Source organism: Macrobrachium nipponense, chromosome 1 (genome assembly GCF_015104395.2).
Source record: "Macrobrachium nipponense isolate FS-2020 chromosome 1, ASM1510439v2, whole genome shotgun sequence".
Taxonomy (NCBI): Eukaryota; Metazoa; Arthropoda; class Malacostraca; order Decapoda; family Palaemonidae; genus Macrobrachium; species Macrobrachium nipponense.
The window spans coordinates 119,390,978-119,418,316 of record NC_087200.1 but is presented as its reverse complement, the minus strand read 5'-3'; the positions used below and the strand labels follow the sequence as shown (position 1 = coordinate 119,418,316).

General features: G+C 40.1%; 1 protein-coding gene across 4 annotated transcripts in view; it reads left to right on the top strand.

Moving 5' to 3' along the window:
- The first annotated feature begins 1,349 nt into the window (after window positions 1-1,349).
- LOC135219584 (uncharacterized) overlaps window positions 1,350-27,339 on the top strand; it is a 30,708-nt gene continuing 4,718 nt past the window's right edge. Inside the window, exons 1-6 of one of the 4 annotated variants that reach the window (XM_064256470.1) lie at window positions 1,350-1,594; window positions 23,497-24,144; window positions 24,320-24,494; window positions 24,769-24,893; window positions 26,563-26,835; window positions 27,182-27,292. In XM_064256470.1, coding sequence (XP_064112540.1) covers window positions 23,498-24,144; window positions 24,320-24,494; window positions 24,769-24,893; window positions 26,563-26,835; window positions 27,182-27,292 — 1,331 coding nt within the window. In that variant the 5' untranslated portion in view covers window positions 1,350-1,594; window position 23,497. Of the gene's footprint in view, window positions 1,595-1,707; window positions 2,072-19,922; window positions 20,519-20,721; window positions 21,108-23,496; window positions 24,145-24,319; window positions 24,495-24,768; window positions 24,894-26,562; window positions 26,836-27,181; window positions 27,293-27,339 lie in introns of those variants that run through there. The other 3 variants (XM_064256471.1, XM_064256469.1, XM_064256468.1) reach the window with 3 other exon arrangements.

The following is a 27,339-nucleotide window of genomic DNA, read 5'->3' as shown; positions in this document are numbered from 1 at the left end:
GAAATTATCGCATATTCAAAGAAATGGCACACAGAAGGGATCTCTTATAAATATAAAATGATAAGGTCTGGTTATTAGCCATGTTTATTGATCTTACAGATTGATTTTCTTGCAGTCATTTATGTAAAAGTAATATTATAAGTTTTCTTTTTGTTAAATTTTCCTATTTTACTGATCAAATACTCGTTGAATAGTTATTTGATACCTTCCATGTGACCCACTTGGTGTGCTATACTTTATCTTACTTTCACTGTATCTCCTTCCATCTCCTTTGAGCATCCAACCCATTGTCCCCCTACCATGACCTGTCATGGAAATGACAGTAGCTTGCTTTGGAAGAACAACTTTGGGAAATAGTTGCCATAATTGGAACTACAACAGGAAAACTCGCTTGAAAATGACCTACGGTAAGTACTGATGATTGCATGGCGGTAGGGCTACAGTCCTAGCGCTGGAACAAGAAAATTGTGATAATACAGACCATTATAGGCATAGTGGCTGAAAGCCTGACAAGTATAATATATGATTATTGGAGAGTATATAATGAATGTAAATTTTTCAAAAAATTTGGAAAAGGATGCTTATATTTAGCTGGAAAGTGTAATAATTTATAAAAACGAGAAACGGTCATATGAGGCCATCAACGGCCTACAAATCGTGTCACAGCTGTTGTGGAAGTTATTTCCAAATCAATTTCATAAAAATATTTGCACCATTTAATACTTAAAACTTTTGCTGGCCTGTTACACTTCTGTTACTGTCAGAATAAACCAGCCCTGTGGTGCCATGAGCTCTTTATTCAGCGTAATCATTGTTTGTTTTCCTGTTTTAATTAATCCTTTCTCAATCAAATATTATTTCATCCCAACGTGCGAATACTATAATATTATATTCTCTCTCATAGCTTCGGTTTTTCTTTAGATTTATTTTGAATCTCATCTCTATAAATAGATGTACTAAATCTCTTCAGTCAGCTGCATAAACCTTGTGAACGATAAAGGACAGGAAAGACTCTCCGGGGCTTTTGGCGTCAAGCGACGTCGGAGGCGGTGATGACGATCTGTTCTCTTTAACAAGATTTAAAGACCGTAGTACAAGTATATTGTAACGATTTCTTTAAGTTTCTTCGTATCATCAATTTAACTCCCATTTTTCGTTAAACTGTTTTTTATTTAATCTCAAATGCATATCGACATATTACGCTGTTAATATTCTTGGTATACCAGTTAACTGAAACGTGAAAGAACATTCATACGCCATTAATACTAAAAATGAACGTGTATGAAATCATTATGGTTACTCGGGAGAACCATCAGGGGTAGGGGAAGGGGTTGCCAAGGCGCCCAAACATTTCAAAAGCTCAGTTCCCACGAATCTCACTTAGGTGTGGGTGCTGCTGTGTTTACCAGTATTTATTCTCCTGCTTTAACGGTGTTGTGGGCGATTATGGGCTCCTTCCATTTATCGCTTTGTTTATGAAGTGCCTGTGGATCAGAAAAATATATAATATGGAAGGAAGCAAGTAGAATAGTGATGTGGTGTAATATTTTTGATCGATGCACGAGGTGTGTGGAAATTTATAGCAGCGTAACAGGTGAGGCTTTCAATGGGGTCTTTTTAATATCTTTCACCTTTTCTTGGTACATCTTATTCAATCTGAGGTCCGAAGGTGGCCATTCAGGTCTGGAAATCATTGAGTTTCCTTTAACGGGGTTGAAACGAACGGTACCGGGTGGGATTTGTCCTTAACAAGAAAATGTTCCTTTTACCAGGCCTGCGTGATTTGTATAGGCCCTTAAGAGCCCAGTGTTAATCCAAGACGTGTGCTTTTACAGCTAAGCTCTGAGACGATGACCATATATTCATTTTTGCCTTTGGAACATATCTCTAAATCCGGTTGTTTCTTTGGAATTATCCGTGTGTGTCCAAGTGCAAGCGCCATCACTCCAACAAGGACAAAGTGAGGAGAAAGATGCCAGAGCTTGCCAAAGTCGAGCCAAATCGATTACCGGTGGCCAACAGATTTTACGTCATTTCCAGAGAATTTGCTTTCAGTCATTTACAATTTGCAGTAAGTAATTTCCATACGGTCTCGGTATACGTTGTGAGTAAACCTTCATGACCATAATAGAACAAAAAAACGGCTAAATACAACGGAACACTGGAATCCCTTTACCCAGAGTTGCGGGTTAGTAAATAAAGATCCCTTTTACATCGGAGGACGGGAGGAAGGGTTCGAATGGCTGGGTAGAGAACGAAACCTTGACAATAATAAATACCTTTTACATTCTTGTAATTAATATGGGAAATGCTTTGGTACTTTTTTCTCTTTTGCTGAAAAAGTTTGCAACGTGAAAGCCAACTATGAACTAATCTTATAAGCAAGAATGAGATATAAACACGAAAAACGGTGCGTATCACTGAAACAAAGACAACACTCTTAACTCTCGACCTGATTTTACTGCCACAAACGTTTCGCTGGCATGCATCAAACAAAGATAAATCAGTTCGAGTCAACCGTTGGAATAAATTTGACTAGTCTAACTTTGTAACAAGAATGTTCAGTTCCGTACCAGAGTTCGAATAAACATAAATTTTAAAATGCCATCATTTAGACAAACAAAAATGCTCATAACAAAAGAAAAGGCAGAAAAGGAGGAAATGAATAACTCTGACGATGAGACAGCAAAAATCGTGGGAAATCTTAATAATAGCATTTTCTGCAAATTATCATGAAGTGGATCAAAATACAGATTCGGTATGGCACTACTTGGCCCGTGTCCAAGTCCCAAATCTGGTTTAACAATCTTTAAATCACCAACAAAGACACCTTCACACACACACAAAATATATCTATACTATATATATATATATATATATATATATATATATATATATATATATATATGTGTGTGTGTGTGTGTGTGTGTGTGTGTGTGTGTGTGTCTACTCCTTCCAATTACTAAGTAGATAAGAATATATCATGAAATTGAAAATTTTCTTTAAATTAACTACATATAAAAAATTAACCCGAAAAGACTATCTCAACATAATAATAATAATAATAATAATAATAATAATAATTTTTATTATCAAGTCAAGGCCATATATATATATATACATATAGATATATATATATATATATATATATATATACATACATGGAATTATACAAAGAATAGAAATAACATACAATCTAGATACATAAGATAACATGATAAAAAAAAGATTACTCGGCAATATCCATACTTGCTGAGGTAGTATAAAAGATGGTAATCAAAATAATGGTCATAACCGCACTAAGATTGAGAATAGTTAAATAATTGATTGTAAAAACTATATTGATTAAAATCACATTAATAAAGAAAAAAGGAAAATACCAGTAATAACAATGATCATAGCAATACAATAATAATGACAGATTCTGCAAATGACATTTTGCAAAAACAAGAGATAAGTCATTTAGGGAACAAACCCCTAATTTCCCCATCTTCCCCACAATTTAGATCTTTTCTTGCCTCACTACTTAGGGTGCTTTGTATGAGCAAATCGCTGCTGTTTCTTAGTCGGGTGATCAGGCTGGACATTGTTCGCCTTACAATGATTTTTAAATTGTCCAGGTGGTTTTCTGTGAACATCTGTGTGGCGGAGTGGTAGCAAGGAGTGTTTGTGAGCGTCTCAAAATGTCACTGTGAACAACAGTGATACGTTTCATGGTCTTTCTGGTGCAGTTCGTCCACAGGGAGCACCTATAGATACTGTAGCAATACGAGCGGAAGAGCAGCATTTTCAAGTCTTGGTGACAGAAGGCAAACCATGCAATCACGTTGCCAGTTGCGCATTGTTTACGACGCCTCTGTTCTACGTCTTACCGTATCTTTTAGGTCGTCCGTGATAATGTGACCCAAGTACGGAAATTCGTGCCCGAATTCCAGCCGTTGTTTTCCGAGGAATATTTTGTGGTTCTCCAATATGCTTAAGCGATCTCGGAAGCAGCGACATGCACTGGGTCTTGGTTTCGTTGTATAGGTCTAGGATATGAATTATGTAACAACTATCAAAGTGAAGATAATTTCAAAAATATAGAATTAACATATCAGAAAAGAATCAATGTTAAATAAACTGTAAAATAGTACATAAATAATATTGTAAGACGTATATTTACTGTATGTTTGTAATGTTTGTGGCATGTATTATTGTAAGTCTTTAATAAGCATATTTATCCAATAACATATCTGACACTCTACTTCTTGCAATTACTAAGTTTTGGTGAGAGAAATATGTCAATATGGAAATATCTTTTATTAAATTAACTACAACACAAAGTCTACACATAAGCCGCTCGAACATTTTATAGCTGGGGTTTAACCCCCGCAGTGCGTGGCGATAACATGAGGTTGACGTGAGTCTATAACGCACAACGTTACACATACGGTATATATACGTCGGAGTTACGTGCTCACCCTCGCACTATTTTAAGTGGTTTTTCAAGTTTCAGAATATATGTCATTACATAAGTTGCTGCCATTTCTGGTTTTATTAATTTGTCACTATAAAAATTCAGAAGTCTAAGACACGAGATTGAAACCAACACGCTCTTCACAGGGGTGCGTTGTACTCGGAGAGTGTCAGCAAATCATCGAATTTGATTGCACCACCTCTTCACAATCCTGCATTTCTCGCGTTTACTTATTACAGATAGATTGACAAGTGTGTATAAGTTTGACGCAGAGAGGGGATGATGCTTTTGTACACATGTTCTTAATGTATTATGAATTGCGAAAACTGATGCTCATTTTTCTCTTCTACGTTACACACAAACTATGTATGATTGAATTACGAAAGTTTGGAATGTGATAAATGCATAAATAAAGGTATAAGCTAAGTAAAGGACGTTGAGTCGAAAGATCTTGCAGCTAGCAGTGTTTCACTTTCCTTTTGTGACTTATATATACTTTTGTGTGCGTGTGTGTATATATAATTATATATATATATATCTATATATATATATATATATATACTATGTATATATGTATGTATAGATATATATATATATATATATATATATATATATATAATATATATGTATGTATGTAGTATGTATGTATGCATGATTGTATGTATGATATATATAAATATATATATATAATATAATATATAGTATATATATATATATATGTATGTATGTATGATGTATTTATGTATGTAAGTTAGTATAATGATATATATACTTATTAGATACTATACATATATATATATATATATATATATATATTCACCCACGATAGTAGTTCGGGGTAAGTATACAGCATCAGAACAAATATATATATATATATATATATATATATATATATATATATATATATATATATATATTTGTTCTGGTGCTGTATACTTACCCCGAACAACTGTCGTGGGAGAATGCTGGATGTCAGTCCAGTACCGACCAGAAAAAACTAGTTATTCCTCCCCCTACCTCAGCCAGGTACGTGCCCCAGGGGTCGAAGACCACGACCTATGATGTGGTCACCAGTCCTTTCATGGTCGCTGTATCAGTCACACGCTCCAGCTTGTCGTCCGGCACCGGCCCGATTTCCCTTTGTTTGTCCCTTCCTTGTGTATATAGTGTGTTTTCCTGTGTGTGTGTTTTTACTATGGTGTTTTCGCAGCGGCATTGCCCTGGTCCTAAGGGTAGGGCTTGTGGGGCTTTTCTGTTGCCCATGAAGATTGATCCCCACACTTTGTGTAACAAGTGTCAGGGTCAGCTTGTTCTAGGAAGGCCATTTGTGGCGAATGCCAATGGGATCTCGCCTCTATGAAAGGAAGAAGAAACCGAGATCTCCCTCCAAGAAGACCACATTGGAGGCCCCTCACAGCAGAAGTGGTAGCCATGGCCCGGGAGGCCCTTCTCCTTCGCTGATGCCCCTTCAGGAGTCTCCGGCAGATTGTCAGGATTTTTCCTGTCCCCTCCCAGCGAGGGGACCTAGGTGAGTCCGTTGGCAGGCCCCCCCCCCAATGTAGGGGCCCGAGGAGTACATCTCTTTACCTCAGCAGGTTGTACCGTCCCGGCAATGCCGCGTTCCTGCAAGTGTTGGGCGCGTGGTGGTCTGTGGGGGCACCCTGTCGATGGAGGCCCTGGGGGCGGCGCTGCACACATCTAAGGTTTTTCGTCCAGTTGCGGAGTGCCCCGCTCCGGAGCGGAGCACGCAGCTCAGTCTCCCCAGTGTCCCTGTAGGCCTATCCTCTCCGGAGGTGGGGGTCCCCCTGGTAGACATTGGGAGCCAACGGAGTCGTCGGGGCTTACCGCGGACTGTGGTCCGGGACCCCTCATACCCTGGGCAGGTCCCCCCCTGAGGGAGGAGGTGTTTAAGTTCTGGGGCCTCTCCTTTCCCCCAGCCGGGTCCGCGGGTCTCTCAGGTAGAACAGGCTCTCTGGAAGATGCTCCCCCCCTCTCTCCCATGTGGATCGTCCCGACCTCCCCGCCCACTCACCCTGGGCAAGGACCCGTCGCAGGAGAGAGAAGAGGAGGGGTCACTCGTCGAAGGACAGGTCGTCGTCAGATTCGTCATACAGGTCCTCTCATAGGAGAAGCTGTAGGTCCCAGAGGAGGCGTTGTGGGAGGAGTCTAGGTCGTTCTTACTCCTTATCCCCAGACCACCAGTCCAGATCTTCTCGTCGTAGCTGCGACGCGACCACAGGAGTCGGAGTAGGACCGGCTGCCACCGGGACGGTTCTCGCCACAGGCACCACCGCTCCCCAACCATCTGGTCTCGAAGGTTGGCTGCTGAGCCTGCAGCTCGCGGTGACTCCGCACATGGAGTGCTCTGCTCGGCACCTGGTCTTTCCAGTGGCACAAGCAGCCCCCTCACGGACCAGACAGACTTCCTCCTGTTTTTAGCCTCGGTTCCCGCCTGATGCGTGTTCAGAGCGGAGCGCTCTGTCTCCACGCTCCCCAGGCGGGGCTCTCCCATCTTTGCCTTGAATGGAGAGGTCGGGATAAGTGCGGTAGCCAACGTGACAGGGGCATGCCATTGATGACGGTACGCTTCGCTCCCCTGGTTGGACTCCCATGACGGCTGTGCTAGTACGGCATGCGACCCCGCTTCCATCAAGGCTCCCACTTCCGCCAGTAGCCTCTGGAGTGAGATGTCTGGCCACTCCAGAGCACACCCCACCTCCCATGGTGGGGCCTGCTCGGTCTTTAAAGGGCGGTGAGGGTGAGTCAGTTGTCCAGGGCGGCCTCCAACACCTTGGGAGGGGCAAGGCGCCTAGAGACCCTCCTTGGTAGAGTTCCTAACGGGGGCTTGAAGGAGGACAAGCCTTCCGGGGGCCCCTTCTCCCAATGAGGAGTGAGGCTCACGCCCTTGCCCAAGTGGGCCAGGTAACATTTGGGTCCAGGAATGCCCTGCGGCCTCATGGTTCCCTCAAGCTCCTTCCAGTAGCTAAGGCCAAACAGGGGAGATTCTTCACCCTGGAGGGCTCTCCCTTCTACCTCCAGTCCTTGGAGGATAACATCTCCCTCCTCACCCCGGTCTTTTCGGGGGTAGAGACTCTTGGCGGGTTCAGTCACCTTCTCAAGAGCATGTGGCCATAGATGGAGACCACGGTGTGGGCTGCTCCAGGCAGCCGACTGGCTCAACCTACGTGCCAGGGCGGTAGCCAGATTCGCCACTGACCAACTTGAAGAACGGGATCGAGTTGGCCCTTCTCAAGGAACTGGTCCTGTTTGGTGGAGAATCAATGGTTCCTTGACTTCTCAGGTGGTCACCCATGGACTGGCTGGGTCCTCTGCCAGAGGTTGCCAGGCTAGCCAGTTGGCCTAGACGACATCTGGACAGGGAAGCTAGCCACCTGAGGTACACCCCGATTATGGTGGAGTCCCAGAAGCGCTGACAATAGGCCAGCCATGACCCCTTCATCTACAGGCCTCCTCCTTCAGGTGCCCAGCATAGGCTAGGGCTCCGGATGCTCCCCAACCTAGACAACAGCAGAGGATGTACGATGACTGGGAACCAGCCTCTGGAGGGTTCGGTAGGACAAAGGACTCAGTCGTCTCCTGGGGGGGGGGGTGCCCCCTTGTCATATTGCCCCTCCTACAGACCCAGGTCTTCAGCCTCCCTAGGAGGAAGTAGGGTGAGAGGCCCCCCTTCATCCAATTCCTCCTCAGGTGGGGGGGGGGTTACCTCTCAAATCATTGGCGGAGCGGGGAGGCTCGTGGGGTCGTCCCCTGGTCAGTATGAGTGCTCAGGGACGGCTACTGGATACCCGCCCAGGACATGTATCTCCCCCTATCCAGGGAATTGGGGGTTCACATGGCCCTGAGTCGGGACTACTGGCCCAAGATGCATTGCGATCAGACGTCCAGTCTTTTCTGTCTCCCGTACAGGTTGCACCGCTTGAGGACGGTGGCCCCCTGAACATGGTGTGGTCCTGCTTCAAGCTTTGGGGTCCTCCGTCGGTCGAGGGGTTTCAGATGCACTCCGCTTGGCGAGTGTAACTCATACCGCTACGGTGCGCACAGTCTTGGAGTCGGGTGTTCCATCTGCGTCAGCCGGGTGGCCGTTGGTATGTCGTCCACCTCGTCTGGGCTCCCTATCACTTCCCGCAAGTTTTGGGCTGCCACAGGAAATAGCAGGAGCCGATGTAGTCTTCAGGGATCCGGTCCCGGTCTTCGTCCAACCCCCCTCATACCCTGTTCAGCTCGCCTTTGAGGGAGGACGATTCTCAGGGCTGGGGGCTGCCCCCCGCTCCTTCCGGGATGTCGGATCCCGGCCCGAGCGCCAGGCCCTCTCCTCCCAGATCGAGAGCAATAAGAGGAGGGGCAAGGTGAGGCCCCCTTCTCCCAAGGATTATTCCTCCTCAGGGTCTTTGGGACTCGAACAGGGTCTCCTGTAGGAGAGGCGTGGAGCGGAGCGGAGGCTTTGTGCAGGGAAGGGGGTGTACATTCTTCCTCCTCCTCCTTAGGCCCCACTCCCTCTCTAACTGTGGTCGCGCTACCTGTGTGGCCTGGTGGAAACCATCTTAAAGTCGGCAGAAAGTGTAGGGCCGCCCTAACAGCGAGGTTCATCCTGGGGAAGAAAAACATGATTGCCGACATGCTCAGCAGGCAGGGCCAGGTTCTTAGGGCGGAATGGTCCTTACACCCAGTGGTAGCGGCCGAGTTGATCAGGATGTGGGGATCCCCCTCCATGGACCTGTTTGCGATAAGCCTCAACAACAAGCTTCCAGTCTTCTGCTCCTTGGTCCTCGATCCGGCAGCAGTTTGGGAGGACACATTTCAACACCCCTTGGACGGCCTGGATCTCTACGCGTTCCCACCCTTCGGGGTCCTCAGACAGGTCATCAATCGGCTTTGTGCCTCCAAGGGCACCTTCATGACCCTAGTGGCCCCCTGTGGCCAGGCAAAGACTGGTTCCCAAACCTCCTAGAGCTGACAGTCCTGGGCCCCTGTGAGCTTCCCCGCAGGCTGGACCTTCTAAGGCATCCCCACTTCGAGAGGTACCACGAGGGCCTAGATGCCCTCTCCCTTCAAGGGGGGGAGGCTATCGAGCCCCTCCTGAGCAAGAGAGGCTTCTCCCAGAGGATGGCCTACCATAGTCAGGGTGCCTTAGGAAGTCATCCGCGGCATTCTACCAGGCCGAGTGGAAGTTGTTCAGGACCTGGTGTGGGGCTTACAACCCCTATGAGCTAAGATTCCTCACGTAGCTGAGTTCCTGGTCCACCTGAGGATGGACAAGGGGCTTTCCATAGCGGCTGTTAAGGGAGTCAGAGCAGTGCTGAGCCAGGTCTTCTACCTGGAGGGCATGGACCTGGGAAGCTCCAGGGACCTCACAATGTTCATTAAGGGCTTTAAACAAGTGTGACCAGTTCCTTAAGCCCCCTTTTGAGTCCCTCAAGGACATCGTAGACAGAGAGCTCACTCTCAAGACGGTGTTCCTGTTAGCCTTAGCCTCCTCCAAAAGGGTGGGAGAGCTCCATGGCCTTTCCTACGCAGTTTCCCACTCGAGGGGGTGGAAAGACCTCACCTTCCGGTTCATACCTTCCTTCGTGGCCAAAACCCAGAACCCGTCGGTGGTAAGCGGCAGGTTCATAGAATACTCCATTCCGACCTTACCAAAGTCAGAGGAGCCCAGGGACCTCCTCCTGTGCCCGGTCCAGGCAGGTGAGGAAGTACCTTAGCAGGACGGAACGGTTGCGCCCTGAGATTCAGAACCTTTTTGTGACTACCGGCCGGGTCAAGAAGGCAGTATCGAAGAATACCATCTGGCTTTGGGAGACCATCAAGAGTGACTACAAGGGAGCAGGTCTTCCCCCTCCACTGGGGGCTAAACCCCATGACATCAGGGGTATAGGCACGTCACTGTCTTTCTCCAGGAACTTAGCGATCAGTCATGTTCTCCGGGCCGGGGTATGGAACAGGCAGTCCACCTTTACGGCCCGTTACCTCAAAGACTGCACCAGGAGGTCCCTCGACTCACTCAAGATCGGGCCTGTGGTGGCAGGCCAACAGAAAATCTAGCCCCACCATGGGGAATTCATGAGTTCAAGTCGGGGTGTGTGAAGTGTGAACATCCTTCCTTCCCTCCCCCCCTCCCTCCATTTTACTTCCTGGGCCTTCGGCGTATTTGTCAGGGTCCCTCATCTGGACAGGTAAGACCTTGAGGGTGCACATCGTGTGAAATACAAACCATTGCCTTACATATTACGGTGGAGTTATTCCTTCCACACCTTTGGGCCAGGTACTGGTTTCCCCCTCATACAGACCTCACATCCGCCTTAACCAGCGGAGATGTTCCTCCTCTAGGCAGACGCCCTCTGAGCCTTCGACCAGGCTTTCCCTTCCCTTGATACTCCTGCCTCCTAAGGATTAAGTCTCCTGCGATAGTAGTACAGGGTAAGTATTGGGATAAGTATTCGGTGTCGGAACAAATCACAAATTCTTAGTAATTTGTATTTTTCCTAGCTATACTTACCCCAAACTACTGAATTTTTAAGCCCTCCCTACCTTCCCCATGTATCTGAGGGCAGGATTCTTAGAGGCGTGGAAATGACTGGTGACCGGGTCATAGGTTGTGATCTTCGACCCCTGGGGTATGTACCTGAACCTTACACCTTACAACCTTAAACCTGAGGCTGAGGTAGGGGAGAAATAACTAGTTTTTCCTGGTCGGTACCGGACTGACATCCAGGATTCTCCTACGATAGTACTTCGGGGTAAGTATAGCTAGGAAAAATACAAATTACTAAGAACTTGTGATATATACATACATATGTATATATACACATATGTGTATATAGCATAAAAGAGAAAATAAGCAGCAGTTTCTGTAATTCATACATAATACATTACAAACACATGGGAGAGAAAGCAGCATCCCCTCTGTCAAGCACACACACAAACACAGTTGTCCAGAAATGCAAGATTATAAAGAGGTGGTACAATCAACTTCCATGATTCGTCGACACTCTGAGTACAAGGCACCCGTGACAAGAGTTGTTAGTTCACTTTCATGTCTTGGACTTATGAAATTTTTTTTGCATTATAAATTAACAAAACCAGAAATGGCAGAAACCTATGTAATGAAATATGCCCTGGGGCTGTTAAAAACCCACCAAATAAATATTTCTCCCACATTAATTTATTTTTCAGATGGCCCTATGAAAGCAGCAAGAGCAGTTTATATTAATGCTAATAAGTTTCAAGAGAATGTCAGAGTTATGGGGAAGACACAGCTTAAGTTCTTCTGACTGTCTAAACTGGCTTTCCAAGCGGGGAAAATGGGGGGAGGAAGGTAAAAGAGTGGAGTCTGGCTCCAAAGGAAACGATGGACTTATTTCTTATGAGAAGTAGCTATTGGAGAAGAAAGCAAGATAATTTGTACTTTCAACAGGTGACATTACTGGCAGTATCAGTTACCATCCACTATCAATCCAAAATTAAGTGATGGCACCATCCTAATGGTTACAAAGAAATTGGAAAATAATTCTTACAATGTACGGCAAACACACACACACACAACTATACATATATATATATATATATATATATATATATATATATATATATATATATATATATATATATATATATATATATATATATATATATATACACATATATATATATATACACATATATATATATAATATATATATATATATATACACATATATATATACACATACAGTGGTACCTCGATATTCAAAAGGCTCAACTTACGAAAAACTTGAGATATGAAAGCAAATACGAAAAATTTTATGGCTCTATATACGAAAATTGCTCAAGATACGAAAGGTTGTTGCTGTAAAGTCCGAGATTCGCCCGGACCACCGATAACAATTTTGAAACTTGCGTGCCGCCAACTGAGTAGACTCGCCACCATCCTCCCGCTCTCCCATTAGTTCCTAATGCTAGTCACCGCCATGAGATCCTTCTCTCCTATTGGTCAGCATCCCTCCCATGATGCATCAAAGTTAAGTATATCTTAGTTTTACCAGACCACTGAGCTGATTTACAGCTCTCCTAGAGCTGGCCCGAAAGGATTAGATATTTTTACGTGACTAGGAACCAATTGGTTACCTAGCAACGGGACCTACAGCTTATTGTGAGATCCGAACCACATTGTATCGAAAAATGAATTTCTATCACCAGTAATGAATTCCTCTGGTTCCGCGTTGGCCGAGCCGAGAATTGAACTTCGGACCACCGGGTTGGTAGCTGAGCGCGATATGTCCTCGGCTAACGTGGAACTCCATGATGCATCTACGTAGCGGCGTGCTTCTTTGGTCACTTCACGGCATCATCGGTATTGTATGCACGCGGTATTCGTTCGTTCTAACGATTTAGTTTATTAACGTAAATTCGTTAGTGATTTAGTTGTAGGATGCTCTCTTTGGAGACGAAGATGAAGATTATCAAGAAGTATGAAGGTGGTATGGGATTGAGTGTGATTGCCAAGGAATACGGCCGAAATCCGTCGACAATAGGCATCATCCTTAAGGGGGCCGGCCGGAACCCTTATATATGGGGGTATAGTGCAAGGTCATGAAAAAATTCATGGAGCTTCATATGGCAATTGAGAATACATATACGAAATATTTCGTCAAAATTCCTCTTACTTTCGTAGTTACAGGGTAATTAGTAAACATAACTCAATAAGCCTAAAACATTCATCCGTACAAGAAAATGCAATATTTCTTCTGTTATCGTAAATTTTGATAATTATTGTCAAAGAAATTGTGAGAAATAGCATCTGTAGTGATTCCGTGAGTCGCAGAGGGGAGTATGATGAGATCAAGTTCAACCATGCCATGACTCAGTGCGAGCACAGACTTCAAGTAGTCTACACGTTCGAGTTTCTTCTCTGACATTCGCTTGCTTTTACATATGTTTTTCTATGTTTCGGTAAGAATTTCATCATGCCAATGAGGAAAAGACAAGGAAAACATCTCGCTAACATAAAGACGAAGAAAATTCGCCCTAATATGATTACAGAATATCATAATATATGCGATATTAGCGTAGTTAGTGAAGAGAGAGAGGGAGGGTTGCACACGTCACTCCCCCAGGTTACGATCTTTGAGCAAAGGGATCTTAATTTATGATAAATTAACATTGTCTTTGTAAAAAGAGAGTACAACTTCGAATTTCACCTCTTGACATTGTCTTGCATTTACGTTTGTTTATCTTTGTTTCGGCAAGAATTTCATCATGCCAAAATATTAGGAAAACATCTAGCTAACATACAGAAGAAGAAAATTCGCTGTAATAAGCGGAATTAGTGAAGGAGGGACAGTTAAATTATGTTAAATAAAATAGTTTTGGTTTATTAATACACAAAAAAGAAATGTACATTCATAATAATCATTATTTATTAACATTGTCGTTATAAAAATACGAAGAAAAACTTTGAACGCCCGTATCTCAAAACTATAGTTATTGGCCTTCAAAATCTATCTTCTCACTTAGTTTTAAAGCTATAACATTGGAATTTGGTATATAACTCAGAAAGACATTATAGAACAATCAAATGAAGCCCTTTTTTCCAATTTTTGTTTCGTCTTTATTTGTTATAAATTTTGTTTTCCTAATTTATAGGGTTTATTTTTTTACCATAATGAAAAATTCATATCTAGCAAAAAAATGACTTTTAGAAAAAAAACTCCTCATTCGATTGGAGGTCTACATCAGGTCTGTATATGGTAGTAATCCTAGGTCTTAATATTAAATATGGTTATTTTCGGGGTAAAAGGGGGCCGGCTGGCTAATGCCATTTTTTAAGGACAGGTATGATATTCATACCACTTAATAAGGTGACTTGGGACATCTCCAAACCGCATATGATTTTCGCCTCTGACCTTCGGTTTTGTGACGCCAGGGCGATTTATCCCAAAAATAACCATTTTTCAAATTTTATCTCCTCCCTTGATATTTAATATTAAGACCTAGGATTACTACCATATGTAGACCTGATGTAGACCTCCAATCAAATGAGGAGTTTTTTTTCTAAAAGTCATTTTTTTGCTAGATATGAATTTTTCAATATGGTAAAAAAATAAACCCTATAAATCAGGAGAAAAAAATTTATTAAAAAAGACGAAAAAAATTGGAAAAAAGGGCTTCATTTGATTGTTCTATAATGTCTTTCTGAGTTATATACCAAATTCCAATGTTATAGCTTTAAAACTAAGTGAGAAGATAGATTTTGAAGGTCAATAAGTATAGTTTTGAGATACGGGCGTTCAAAGTTTTTCTTCGTATTTTTATAACGACAATGTTAATAAATAATGATCATTATGAATGTATATTTCTTTTTTGTGTATTAATAAACCAAAACTATTTTATTTATCATAATTTAATCATAAATGATGATCCCTTTGCTCATATATCGTAGCCTGGGGCACTGCTTGAGGCAAGATGGGGCACTACGCAACCCTCCCCTCTCTTCTCTAACTATGCGTATATTATGATATTCTGTAATAATACTTGAGCGATTTTTCTTCATCTGTATGTTAGTGAGATGTTTTCCTTGTCTTTTCCTCATTGGCATGATGATATTCTTGCCGAAACATACGTAAAAGCAAGCAAATGTCAGAGGTGAAATCGAATGTGTAGACTACTTGGAGTTTGTGCTCGTACTGAATCATGGTTGTACTTGGTAGCTGACTGAAGTCTCCCTTCTCGACTCGGGGAATGTCTACAGATGCCATTTCTCCCAATTTCTTTGCACAATTATCAAAATTTACGATAATAGAAGAAATATTGCATTTTCTTGTACGGATCAATGTTTTAGGCTTATTGAGTTACGTTAACTAATTACCCTGTAACTACGAAAGTAAGAGGAATTTTGACTAAATATTTCGTATACATATTCTCAATTGCCATACGAAGATCCATGAATTTTTTCATGACTTTGCATTTTTCGCCCTATACTCCCATATATAAGGGTTCCGGCCGGCCCCTTAACCCTTACACGCCGAAGGGGTATATTAAAAATCGTCTTCCGTGTGCCGAGGCGGTCTCGGAGTGAGCGCGGAAGCGGAAAAAATATTTTTTTCAAAAAATCACAGCGCGCTTAGTTTTCAAGATTAAGAGTTCATTTTTGGCTCCTTTTTTTTGTCATTGCCTGAAGTTTAGTATGCAACCATCAGAAATTAAAAAAATTATCATTATCATATATAAATAATGCGATATATGATAGCGCGAAAACAAAATTTCATATATAATTGTATTCAAATCGTGCTATGCGCAAAACGGTTAAAGGTAACAAGTTAATTTTTTTTTTGTAATGTACACTAAATTGCGATCATTTTGGTATATAACACATTGTAAAACGATAAAAGCACACAGAGAAACCTAGAGACTTCCAATTTCTTTCAAAATGAAGAAAAATGATTGAATATTACTATACTGTAAGAGTATTAGCTTACAATTGCAGTTTTCGACCATATCTGACGAGTTAAAGTTGACCGCATGTCAAATTTTTTTATATATTTTTTTATATGCAATTATTTCGGAAATTAGAAAAGCTACAACATTCAAATATTTTTCGTTTTATTCTACATAAAATTGCGCACATTTTCATAAATAAAACTATGAAATGGAGCAAATATTCCGAGAATGCGACGTACGCATTTCGGAGATTTGCGGGGGAGAATCTGCGCGTGCAGGGAAGGAAAGTTTTTTTTTTTAAATTCACCATAATTCTAAATATTGTGCTAGAGACTTCGAATTTGTTTCAAGATGAAGATAAATGACTGAATATTACTAGACTGTAAGAGTTTTAGCTTACATTGCGTTTTTAGACCATTTCGGTAGAGTCAAAGTTGACCGAACGTGGTTTTTTTCTATTTATCGTGATTTATATGCAAATAATTCGAAAATGAGAAAAGCTACAACCTTCAATTATTTTTAGTTGTATTCTACATGAAATTGCGCACATTTTCATATATAAAACTTTATGTAACGGCTAATTTAAAATGGTGCAATCATTACCACAATCCACGTATGATTTTTTCGGAAGAGTTACCGCGCGGACGTAAGGAAAATGTTATTTTTTTTTATAAATTCACCATAAATCGAAATATTGTGCTAGAGACTTACAATTTGTTGCAAAATTAAGGTAAAGGATTGAATATTACTAGAATATAAGAGTTTTAGCTTACAATTGCGTTTTTCGACCATTTCATTAGAGTCAAAGTTGACCAAAGGTTGAAAATGTGTCACTTATCATTTTTTATATGAAAATATTTCAAAACTGATAAAAGCTACAACCATGTGTTGTTTTTAGTTGTATTGTGCATGAAATTGCGCACATTTCCATATATAAAACTTTATGTAACGGCTAATTTAAAATGGTGCAAACATTACCACAATCGCACGTATGATTTTTTTCGGAAGAGTTACCGCGCGGACGTAAGGAAAACGTTATTAATAAATTCACCATAAATCGAAATATTGTGGTAGAGACTTCCAGTTTGTTGCAAAATGAAGGTAAATGATTGAATATTACTAAAATATAAGAGTGTTAGCTTACAATTGCGTTTTTCGACCATTTCGGTAGAGTCAAAGTTGACCGAAGGTTGAAATTTTGGCACTTATCGTTATTTATATGAAAATATCTCAAAACTGATAAAAGCTACAATCATGAGTATTTTTTTGTTGTATTCTACATAACAATGCGCACATTTTCATATATAACACTCCATGTAACGGCTAATTTAAAATGGTACAAAAATTATGTCAAAGTGACGAAATAATTTCTGAGATGTGTCACCGATACTTTTTAGTGCGGCAAGAAAGAAATTCGCACTTGCGCACCTGCGTAACGATTGTAAACAAAACAACACCTTGATCCGTGAACTCCCAGCATCCCCCAAGGCGCGTGATTCAAAAGTTTTCGGCTGGTAGGCCTATAAGTATTTTTCTGCGAATTTTTAAAAAAACTTTTGTATGTCGACGTAAAATACGTCCAGTCGGCACCCGAGAGAGAAAAAATGTCGACTAAAATACGTCCAGTCGGTGTTAAAGGGTTAAGCAGAAGGATGTCATCAAAGCAGCTACACCTTCCAAGGGCGTCACTCTTTTGTCTAGCAAGAGGACCCACGTGCACGATGAAATGGAAAGGCTTCTTCTTGTCTGGATAAAAGACAAAGAAATCGCTGGCGATACGATAACGGAGACGGCAATCTGCCACAAGGCCAGCGCTATTTTCGGCGATTTGATTGCCCAGGCCAAACGATGGAGGAGAAGGGACATCAACGCCAACCCCAGACTTCAAGGCTTCGCATGGGTGGTTCAAGAAATTCTGTAAACGGACTGGCATCTATTCGGTGGTGCGGCATGGGGAGGCGGCCACCTCGGACACGAAAGCGGCCGAAGCCTTTAAAAAGACGTTAGACGAGATGATGATGAACGAAGGCTACAGTTCTCAGCAAGTTTTCAACTGTGATGAGACTTGCCTTTTTTTGGAAAAAAAATGCCTCATCGGACGTACATCACGCAGGAAGAGAAGAAGCTACCCGGGCATAAGCCTATGAAAGACAGGCTTATGCTCGCACTTTGTTCCAACGCCAGTGGGGATTGCAAGGTGAAGCCCCTGCTTGTCTATCATTCTGAGACTCCTCGAGCCTTCAAGGTCCACAAAATGCTTAAGGAGAAGCTTCCAGTGATGTGGATGGCTAATGCGAAAGCCTGGGTAACGAGGCTTTTGTTCACCGAGTGGGTAAATCTGTGTTTCGGCCCGACAGTGAAGAAATTCTTGGAAGAGAAGTGCCTCCCTCTGAAATGTCTGCTGGTGTTGGACAATGCCCCTGCTCACCCTCCTGGCCTCGAGGATCGTAGCGGAGTATTCCTTCATCAAGGTTCTTTGTCTTCCGCCTAACACCACCCCTCTCCTCCAGACCATGGACCAGCAAGTGATATCGAACTTCAAGAAGCTGGATACGAAACATCTTTTCAAGAGATGTTTCAACATCACCGATACCACAAACCTCACCTTGCGTGAATTTTGGAAGGAGCATCTCAACATCGTCTTATGCATCCGACTCATCGACCAAGCTTGGCACGAGGTTTCGAGGCGAACCTTAAATTCCTCGTGGAGGAAACTCTGGCCTGATGCCATATCCGCCTGAGACTTCAAGGGATTCGATGTGGGCGAAGCTGGTGCTGCAGATTCAGGAACAGTTGACAATCCTGAAACTATTTCGCAACCAGATCTTGATGAGATTGTTACACTCGGCAAGTCCATTGGGCTGGCCGTCGATGAGGACATCAATGACCTTCTCGAGGAGCACCAAGAGGAGCTTACGACAGATGACCTGAAGGAGTTGGAGGCCATGCAACATAACGTCATTCAAGAAGAGTTCTCTAGCAGCGGTGAGGAGGAGGACGTCGACTCTATGACAATGGCAGAAATTAAGGATGCTCTAGCTGCTTTTCATAAGTTGCAATCATTCATAGAAAAGAGGCACTCCGAAAATGCCTACACAGGTCATATGCTTGCACACTTCAATGACGTTTGCCTGAGTCTTTTCAGGAACATTGTCAAAAGTAGGCAGAAGTAATCTTCCTTGGATAGTTATTTTTTAAAGAGGCCTTTAGTAGGAGTAGTAGTAAGCAAAAAGGAAGAACCAAGTGATACTAAAAAACAGAAAGTTCAAAGTGGTGATGAAGTTGAAATTTTGTGAAAAAAAAAGTAAAGTATAAAAAAAGTAAAAAAAAATGTCAAAATAAAAAAAAGACAAAAAAAAATTCTAATTCAAAGTTCTTTGTAAAGTTAAGTGTTACGGTTTTGTTAATGTGTTTCATAAAGTTTAGTTTACGTTTTCCTTACATTTTTTTGTGTTTCGTAAAGTTAAGTGTACGTACGTATCTGCCGTTTGTCCTCCTCCTCTGTCACCACTTCGGAGATAGCCTCACTCGAAAGGTAAGCTTCCACATTTTACTACATACGTATGTATGTACGTACAGTATTTCTTGTATACCATGTACACTAATACACTTTATTTACAGGTATATTAGCAGTACGTATTAAGTTAGGTATTGAATGGTCCAAATTGTTGTAATATTTCATTGTTTATAGGTCAATTTAGCTTTATTATGAAATTTACTGGGGTGTTTTCTTAGAGGGCTTGGAACGGATTAGTCATTTTACATGTAAAATGCGGTCCAAGATACGAAAAGCTCACGATACGAAGGCTGCCTCAGCACGGATTAATTTCGTATCTCGAGGTACCACTGTTTGTATGTATGTGTATATGTATATATATATATATAGATATATATATATATATATATATATATATATAATAGCAACAGTAACTTCCACTCATAATTTAACTGCTAAACCTTGGATGAAACCTTTGCTGCAAAAATTCTAATACATTAGTCACTTTATTCATCTGCTCTGAAGCCCCAACACAATTCCCATTACATTCCCTATATAAGGTCCCTTTTTTCAAAGCCATTGTCACTTTATTCCATTACTTTGAGATCTTCCTCCGCTCCTATCTTTTAACCCTTCTGAATTGTTCAATTCAGTCACCAACCTATCATTGTTCATTCTTTACACATGACCACACTATCTCAAAACTATATGATCCATTCATTCAACTCTTCTTGCTACACCGCATAAATTACACACAAAGTTTTATCTCGGTATCTTAAAATATTGTCACCTTTTTTTTTCATCATACCAACATCAACACTTCACTTCCATACATGCCTAATGCAAGGCCCCACCAAATCCGTCGCGGCGTGTCGCATGCATCCAACACGGCTAAGTATTTTGTGCATTTCGATCAACTGTCATAATTCAAATACGAGTGCCCCACACAGCGCATGAGTGTGATTGGCATCATGTGTGTTACCGGACTGGACGCGCAAGGAACAAAACGTTTTGTTTTTAGCTGCAGTTGGACGCTCGTCTCCGAGCTGGGGTCCGCATGAAGGAAGAATTTGTGGTAGACCTACAACAACCTGCATTTGAACCACCTGCCCAACTTTGGTTATGATAAAGTATGCAAGTAGATTTTTTATATTCTAATGGATACATTTATGTAAATACCTTTGTTTCAGAAGTTACTGTATCAGTGTTCAGTTCACACACAATCTACTTATCTTAATTTTTGTATTAAGTAAAATTGCAACTTTACAAATTTCGAAATCAGTAATCCTTCCCTCAGAGTTACTACAAGTTTCTTACGTTGGTATTGGTCTTCTGTAATTGGTATCAAATTTAGATATTCAAGATATAATGCCCTCGTGAATTAAGTCAAAGGTTTTCGGCGGCATCAGACAATATTAAAAAAAACTTGTCTGGATGCTGTCGTAAGTTATGAAAGAGTGTTGCATATTCTCCACTCTTTCCTCGTTCTAAAGTTATGTCATAAGTCCAAATATTCCTACTGCTCAACGCTTCTAATTTGGTTGACAGCAACGAGTCAGAGCTCCCTTCACCTTCATGACGGCAAGTGCTGCTGAAATTTGAATTGTCCGTCTTGTAACCATCACTTGTTTGTCTGGTTGGGCCACACACGCAGAAGACGGACACGCTTGTAGATGGATGAGGCTGCTTTGACAGTATTGGACGCATGCAACGGATTCGGTGGGGCCTTAGCCTAAGCTGGCTTAACAATCCCTTCATACATTCCCACCTTGGCTTTCATAGAACATTCAAGTATCTTCCCTATCTTTTTTGCTCAGCTATTTGTGACTTACCTCTTCTCTCGTCCAGCCAACGTCTTTTGAGTATACCTATACAAATCAGTCTATTGAATTCTTTTGCCTTCCATATCAATGTCACTGGTTCAGTTAAATTTAGTCCACAGCACAATGCCATGTCTCTCTGTTTCCTTTTACCCAATATTACCTTACTCTTGCTCATATTTACTTTGTTTTTCCCCCTTTCAATTTTTTCTTCATTGTTCCCAAAGCATCACGCCATCCATCAACATATTAAATAACCAAGAAGACGTAACACATGCTTATCTCAAACCAACTTTTACATCGAAATTAGTCATGATCCAATCTATATATTCTGACAGATGTTACAGTTCCAACATAAAAGCTCTCAACACCCTATAAAAAATACCTTATTTTTAACACGTTCAACACGCTTTTAAGTAGATTCTGTCAAAAGATGTTTTTCCAACACCCATGTATGCAAAGTCATCTTCCAGCTTTTACTCTCCCAAGAGGTAGCTCCATAGAAAAAAATATCACAAAATTCATCACCACATTATTACATTATTATCTAAATTATGAATGAACCTCTAACAAAACCTTCCACATTACTCACTTCACAGTTCATACCCACATATAAAGGGATCACCAGCATCCTGTACTTACAACACATCTGGTCGGCAGTATTTTGCTTGTAATCTTGCCAGCTTTTAGTGTCTATCAATAATAACCTGTTAATTTTCCTTCTTTCATTCTCAGCATTCACTTCTGATACCATACTCCAAATTACTTAAGGGTTTTCCACTCTTGCATAATTCAGCTTTGCCTTGATTTTGAGAGCTGTTCACTTGTTAAACTTTCTTTTCCCTCTCACTTTCCTCTTGAGTACCTTATCCATCCATGTGCATAACAATACATGTTTTATACTTGGAGAATACAGTAAGTATATAGATAGAATGAGTAGTTTGAATTAAAACAGTCTCTGCACGAATATCGCATAAAGATGATTTGTCTGTTTTTTCTTTGGGTAAATAGACTCGTGGGGAAACGAAATACTACTGCTTGTGAAGTAGATAATTTAGATAAATATGAAATCAAAGTTATTGGTTTAAGCAATTCTAGTCTCCTCAAAATATGAAAAGCCTCAGATAAACACTAGTAAAAAGTTATGAAAGTCCTGATGGGTGTAGTATCCTGAAACTGATAAGGATCGATCTAAAGCCGCCCACTGGCCACTCACTCTCAGGATCAGAAGAGACTTCAACCTTGTGAAAAAAAAAGGCAGATAACATGAAAATCTACTGAAAGCCAAACTGGAAAATTCCATATTGCAAAAGATGGCTTTCTTGCTTATCTAAATAAGATACTCTGAACTGCTGTATCAGAAAAATGAATGAAAACTGGAAATATTAAAAATAATCACAAGAATTTCCCTGATACATTAATTTATGGAAAAAAGTAATTTTTTCAAAATACGTATCATGAATCCTATTCAATATCACGGACTTCATTCTAGTTTGAAGATTTTCCAAGGTTCAAAGTTAAGGTCACTCCTGAAGGAAAGTGTTTGAAGGATAAAAGACCTTAACTAATCAGAAAGAATAAACTGTGGATGTTAAAACCAATAACAACACTAAACATACATAGGACTACATAAGAAGAAATAAATATGCAACATAACTTACTGAAGCATCAGCAGAATGTACAACTGGAGTAACTAATGATGCTGTAAAAAGATGATATAGCATCTTGAGACAACGCTATCTGAGGAGAAAAGACGAAAACTCGGAATAAGACCAGCTTGAACTGAATAGGCGTGCCAACGCTGGAACAAGTGGCTTAAAATGAGAAGCAAAACAAGACATATCTGAACGGCGTTAACAATGGTAATAGAGAGCTTTTGAAAGTTTGGTGGTCAAACCTTGGTGTGAAATGTAACACTAAAAAAGTGTAACTTTGATAATGAAAATGAAGAGACATGCAAATGTATGCAAAGCTGTGCTTAGAAAATTAGCAAAAGTAGCCAATGAAAATTCAAATATTTTCGTAATCGTTATTTTTATCTTTAAAATACGTAAATTTGATATCCTGTAACTAGGTATTCCCCCTATTTGTGTATGAAAGTTAATTTCCCGACTTCACACAAGAATTCATACTTTATTGGGTACTGTTTATAATTTTTCATTACCAGAGTACCATTAAACTTTGAGAAGCCTTTAATATTTTGGCATATGCATTTTGGATAATTTACCCATACGGCTACCTAGCCTACTAGTCTAAAATCTATATTCCTATTCATATTCTAATTTCAGTATGGGGGACCCAGTTCAAGCAATTATAAACAATGAAGAATGGCGCAAAGAGAAGCTGGATTTTATATGTTCAGTTGTTTCTAACGTAGATCAGGAGAGTCTTCTAACTGAGCTTGGTTACTGTGAGACAGATGAGGATGCAGAAGGCCTTATGCAAAGTCTTATCTTACTTCAAGACAAGGAACTACCACCTCATAATGACATTACCAGCCAGCAACGGATGAATGGACACGTACCCTTAAATGATATTATTGTCCGTTTACCAGAAGAGTGTGAAGAGGAGTCTATCATAGTTCCTTCTGAAGAGCAATTCAGAGATGACCATGACAATGAGGAAGAGGCAGAAGGCTCAGACAGTGATGATAGTTGCTACTTTACTCCTGATATCTTTAACAGTTCCCAAACAGAGCAGCCTGAAGCAGAAGAACTTGCAGAAGTGGTGAACAATGTAGAACTGGGAAATAACGAAAGTGATGGGAGTGAATTTGCAGCTGAAATGGCACAGGCAATAGCAGAAAGTGCTGAAATGACAGGGGCAGTTGCACAGGTAGAAGCAGAGAGGACTGAAAGAGAGAACAGGATAATGCATCAGGCGGCAATACTCTCAGATTTATTCTCAAATGCAGACCCAGACTTCCTACAAGAAAGGTAAACTCCAAAGACCATTGTGTTACCTTTATTACAAGTGTTCTGATTTCACTTATGATACTGACTTTTTCTTTTATAAGCTTATCTTTCTAAACTACTTGTTCTTTCAAGATTTTATATATAGTTCTTTCAAGATTTCATATATACATTATTTATTTATTTCCCTTATCAACAGAATTGATAAATGCATGAAACTTGAAGGGGACGAAGAGGCTTTTCATCTTCTGTATGAGGAATGCTTAGACATAAAAAATTACCCAACAATGAAAGATTATATAAAAAGGCGGAAACGAACCAGTGTAACTGAGAATGATATTAGTCAGGATATTGTCATTATAGATGATACTAAGGTTAGTGTGAGGTGTCTAGTACTGTACTGTTTTCTTTGTTATAAATCATTACCCATTTTAAATTAAATGTATCTCTATTATGTTCCTGTAGAAAAAAATAGTTCTAAAGTCTCAAATGAGCTCAATTTCCCTACAATTTTTTAACTTGTTTTTGAATGTTTAAACTATTCAGGTATTATATGGGAAAATAAATTTCATAGCACCATCACACCCTTTGATAACCAAATTTGTTTCAATAAAACAGGAATATGATATATGCTTATTATACTCACAGGCTCTTGCAGAAAACTTGACAGTAGAGTGTGGGATTTGCCTGGAAGAAAATATTTTAGGTATCGATACAAATACTTGCAGTGCACTTAAAAATGAGCACACATACTGTAATCACTGCATAAAAAGGTAAATTTTAGTTGCTTTGTTACCTGTTTATTTTACTAATTATGCCACGCTATGTCTCTGTGTTGCCCTTGTGACATAAGTTGAACTTTAGGTCTATTCCCTCTTGTAATGCCAGCTGCCTCTCAAGAAGACCACCACAGTAGTCAATATGTAATCCAAATATTGCCAAATCCGAGAGTGAATGTGAAGAATGGACGGATGTTTTAATGAGAGAATAAATGGTGAAATGGCTTCTCTTTTGATAGACAAATACCTAATTATTAGGATATGTTGACAATATTATTTCATAATATTTTACTCTGGTTATTAAAGCAGCTGCTGATTGTTTACTTTGCTTAGTTTGTGTAGCAGGTAGAGGACATGACTCCTGATAATTATGCTTGAGAATGTAATGTTGCTAATTTGATGGCAGCTGAGCAAAACATGGTGTAATCAAAGAGACAAACGACATTTAACAGTTTGTAGATAGTAGTTGATTTTTTACTTAAGACGCGGATTATTGTTTCTGCTTATTTTACCAAAGTGGTCGGGGTATTTTGAGTGTTACTGGCTTTATTGGATTATAACAGTTTTAAAAATGCAATGTTCTAAGTCATAATATGATGGCATAGTTATTTTGCTACTGTAGACAGCATACCAGTGTTGAATAGGTGAATAAAGAAAATCTTAGTTCAATATTATGACAAAAAGACAATAGAAAAAATATTCTTTTAGTTGGACTTCTCAGTAGTTGGCTGTGAAGAATTATTTTCCTACATGGAAGACCAAGGTTAAGTTTATTCTCATCACAATTAATGCCAGTGTTACTTTCTTAAAAATAAATCTATCTATTTTTGGATACTAAAATAAAGTTAAATCCAAAATTCTGCAACAAAACCTAGTCGTATCTGAACTCGAATTCAAACACGGTGACTGCTGATCTGTTTTTTAATCATGGCATAATTGTTAGGTGCTTCCAAGATGGAACTTTAATGACTTTAGGTAACATAGACAACTAAAGAAAAAAAATTGGATATGTACACCTGAGGAAGACCTTTTTCAAACATTTTTATTTAATTCATTTCCCTATGACTAACATGTGCTATAAATATTGCTTGATTTTGTTACGACAGATTTTCAAACAAAAATTGGGATGAAAACAATAGGTTAGAACTCCAAGGGATGTGCTTATCTGTGAGTTGATTGTTGGAATTAGCCTGAACTGACTGTAGTTTATGATAATGATTCTTTATTTACCTGTAGTGTACAGTAATCCAGTTTTGCATGGTACTATAGCACTTCCAACAGATTCTGTCATGCATTTCCATGTTTCATTAAAGATTTTATGCATATACAAGGCTAAATGTGTGATGCCCTTTAAATGAATGTAAAATAGTAGTAATTCTTCTAAATGCTTAGATGTTATATGAGCATTTTTTTTACAGTAGAGCATAGATATCAAGCTTATTGCTTTTATACTCTATTGCACATAAAATATCTATTGGGTAATGCTTTGCTACTTTAGGCAACTTTATAATTATTGTAAATACTAAAACAAATACACAATTTTCACTTATATATTGTAAAAATACCTTTATACATGCTCAATAGCAAAACTAGCAATTAATGTAATACAAAATGTACGTTTAACATTTACGGGGTTCCTGAGGCATGCACAATCTATTTCCAGGTATGTAGAAGCTCAAATAGGTCAGGGTCTGACGGTCTTCAAATGCATGGAAGGCTACTGTGATGCAGAGTTCTCTCTCCGAATGTTACAAAAGCTAATTGAACCTCCTGTATTTGACAAGTTATGGGAAAGACGCCAACAAGAAGAGATAGCAGCAGCTGGAGTGGAAAATTTAGAGTCTTGTCCATTTTGTAACTACATGGTAAGCATGCCAAATCAAGAAGATAAAATCTTTCAATGCTGGAATCCGGACTGCATGATAGATTCTTGCAGGTAAGTTTGAAACCGTTAAGTTACATTAAATATTTCAGCCAAGATTACAGATTTTCAGTTGTCCACTATTAATCATTAATTCTGCTACTTACTCAACTTAAGGGCTTAAAAAATCTAATATAAACATCCGGTATATTTTAAAAAATAAAATTAAAATACACGTGCTATAACCTGTTGGAATTTTTGAGATAATATCAATCATTAACTTAACTTTATTACTGTTTTTGCTCTTTCCTTAAAGAAAAAAAACCTTATACACTTATTGATTTGTCAATTTGAAAAAAAAAACAAATTATGAAAGATGATGACCATTAAAAATTAATTTTCGTTCTATATATTTTCCTAGGATATGTAAAGAACCCAGTCACATTCCGTTCAGATGTGATGAAATTGAGAAGAAAGGCCAAAGAAATGCACGAACATACTTGGAAAATGAAATGGCTGAAGCTATGATCAGGCAAGTGAAATATTACTATCACGAGACTAATTTTAAAATAAACGAGT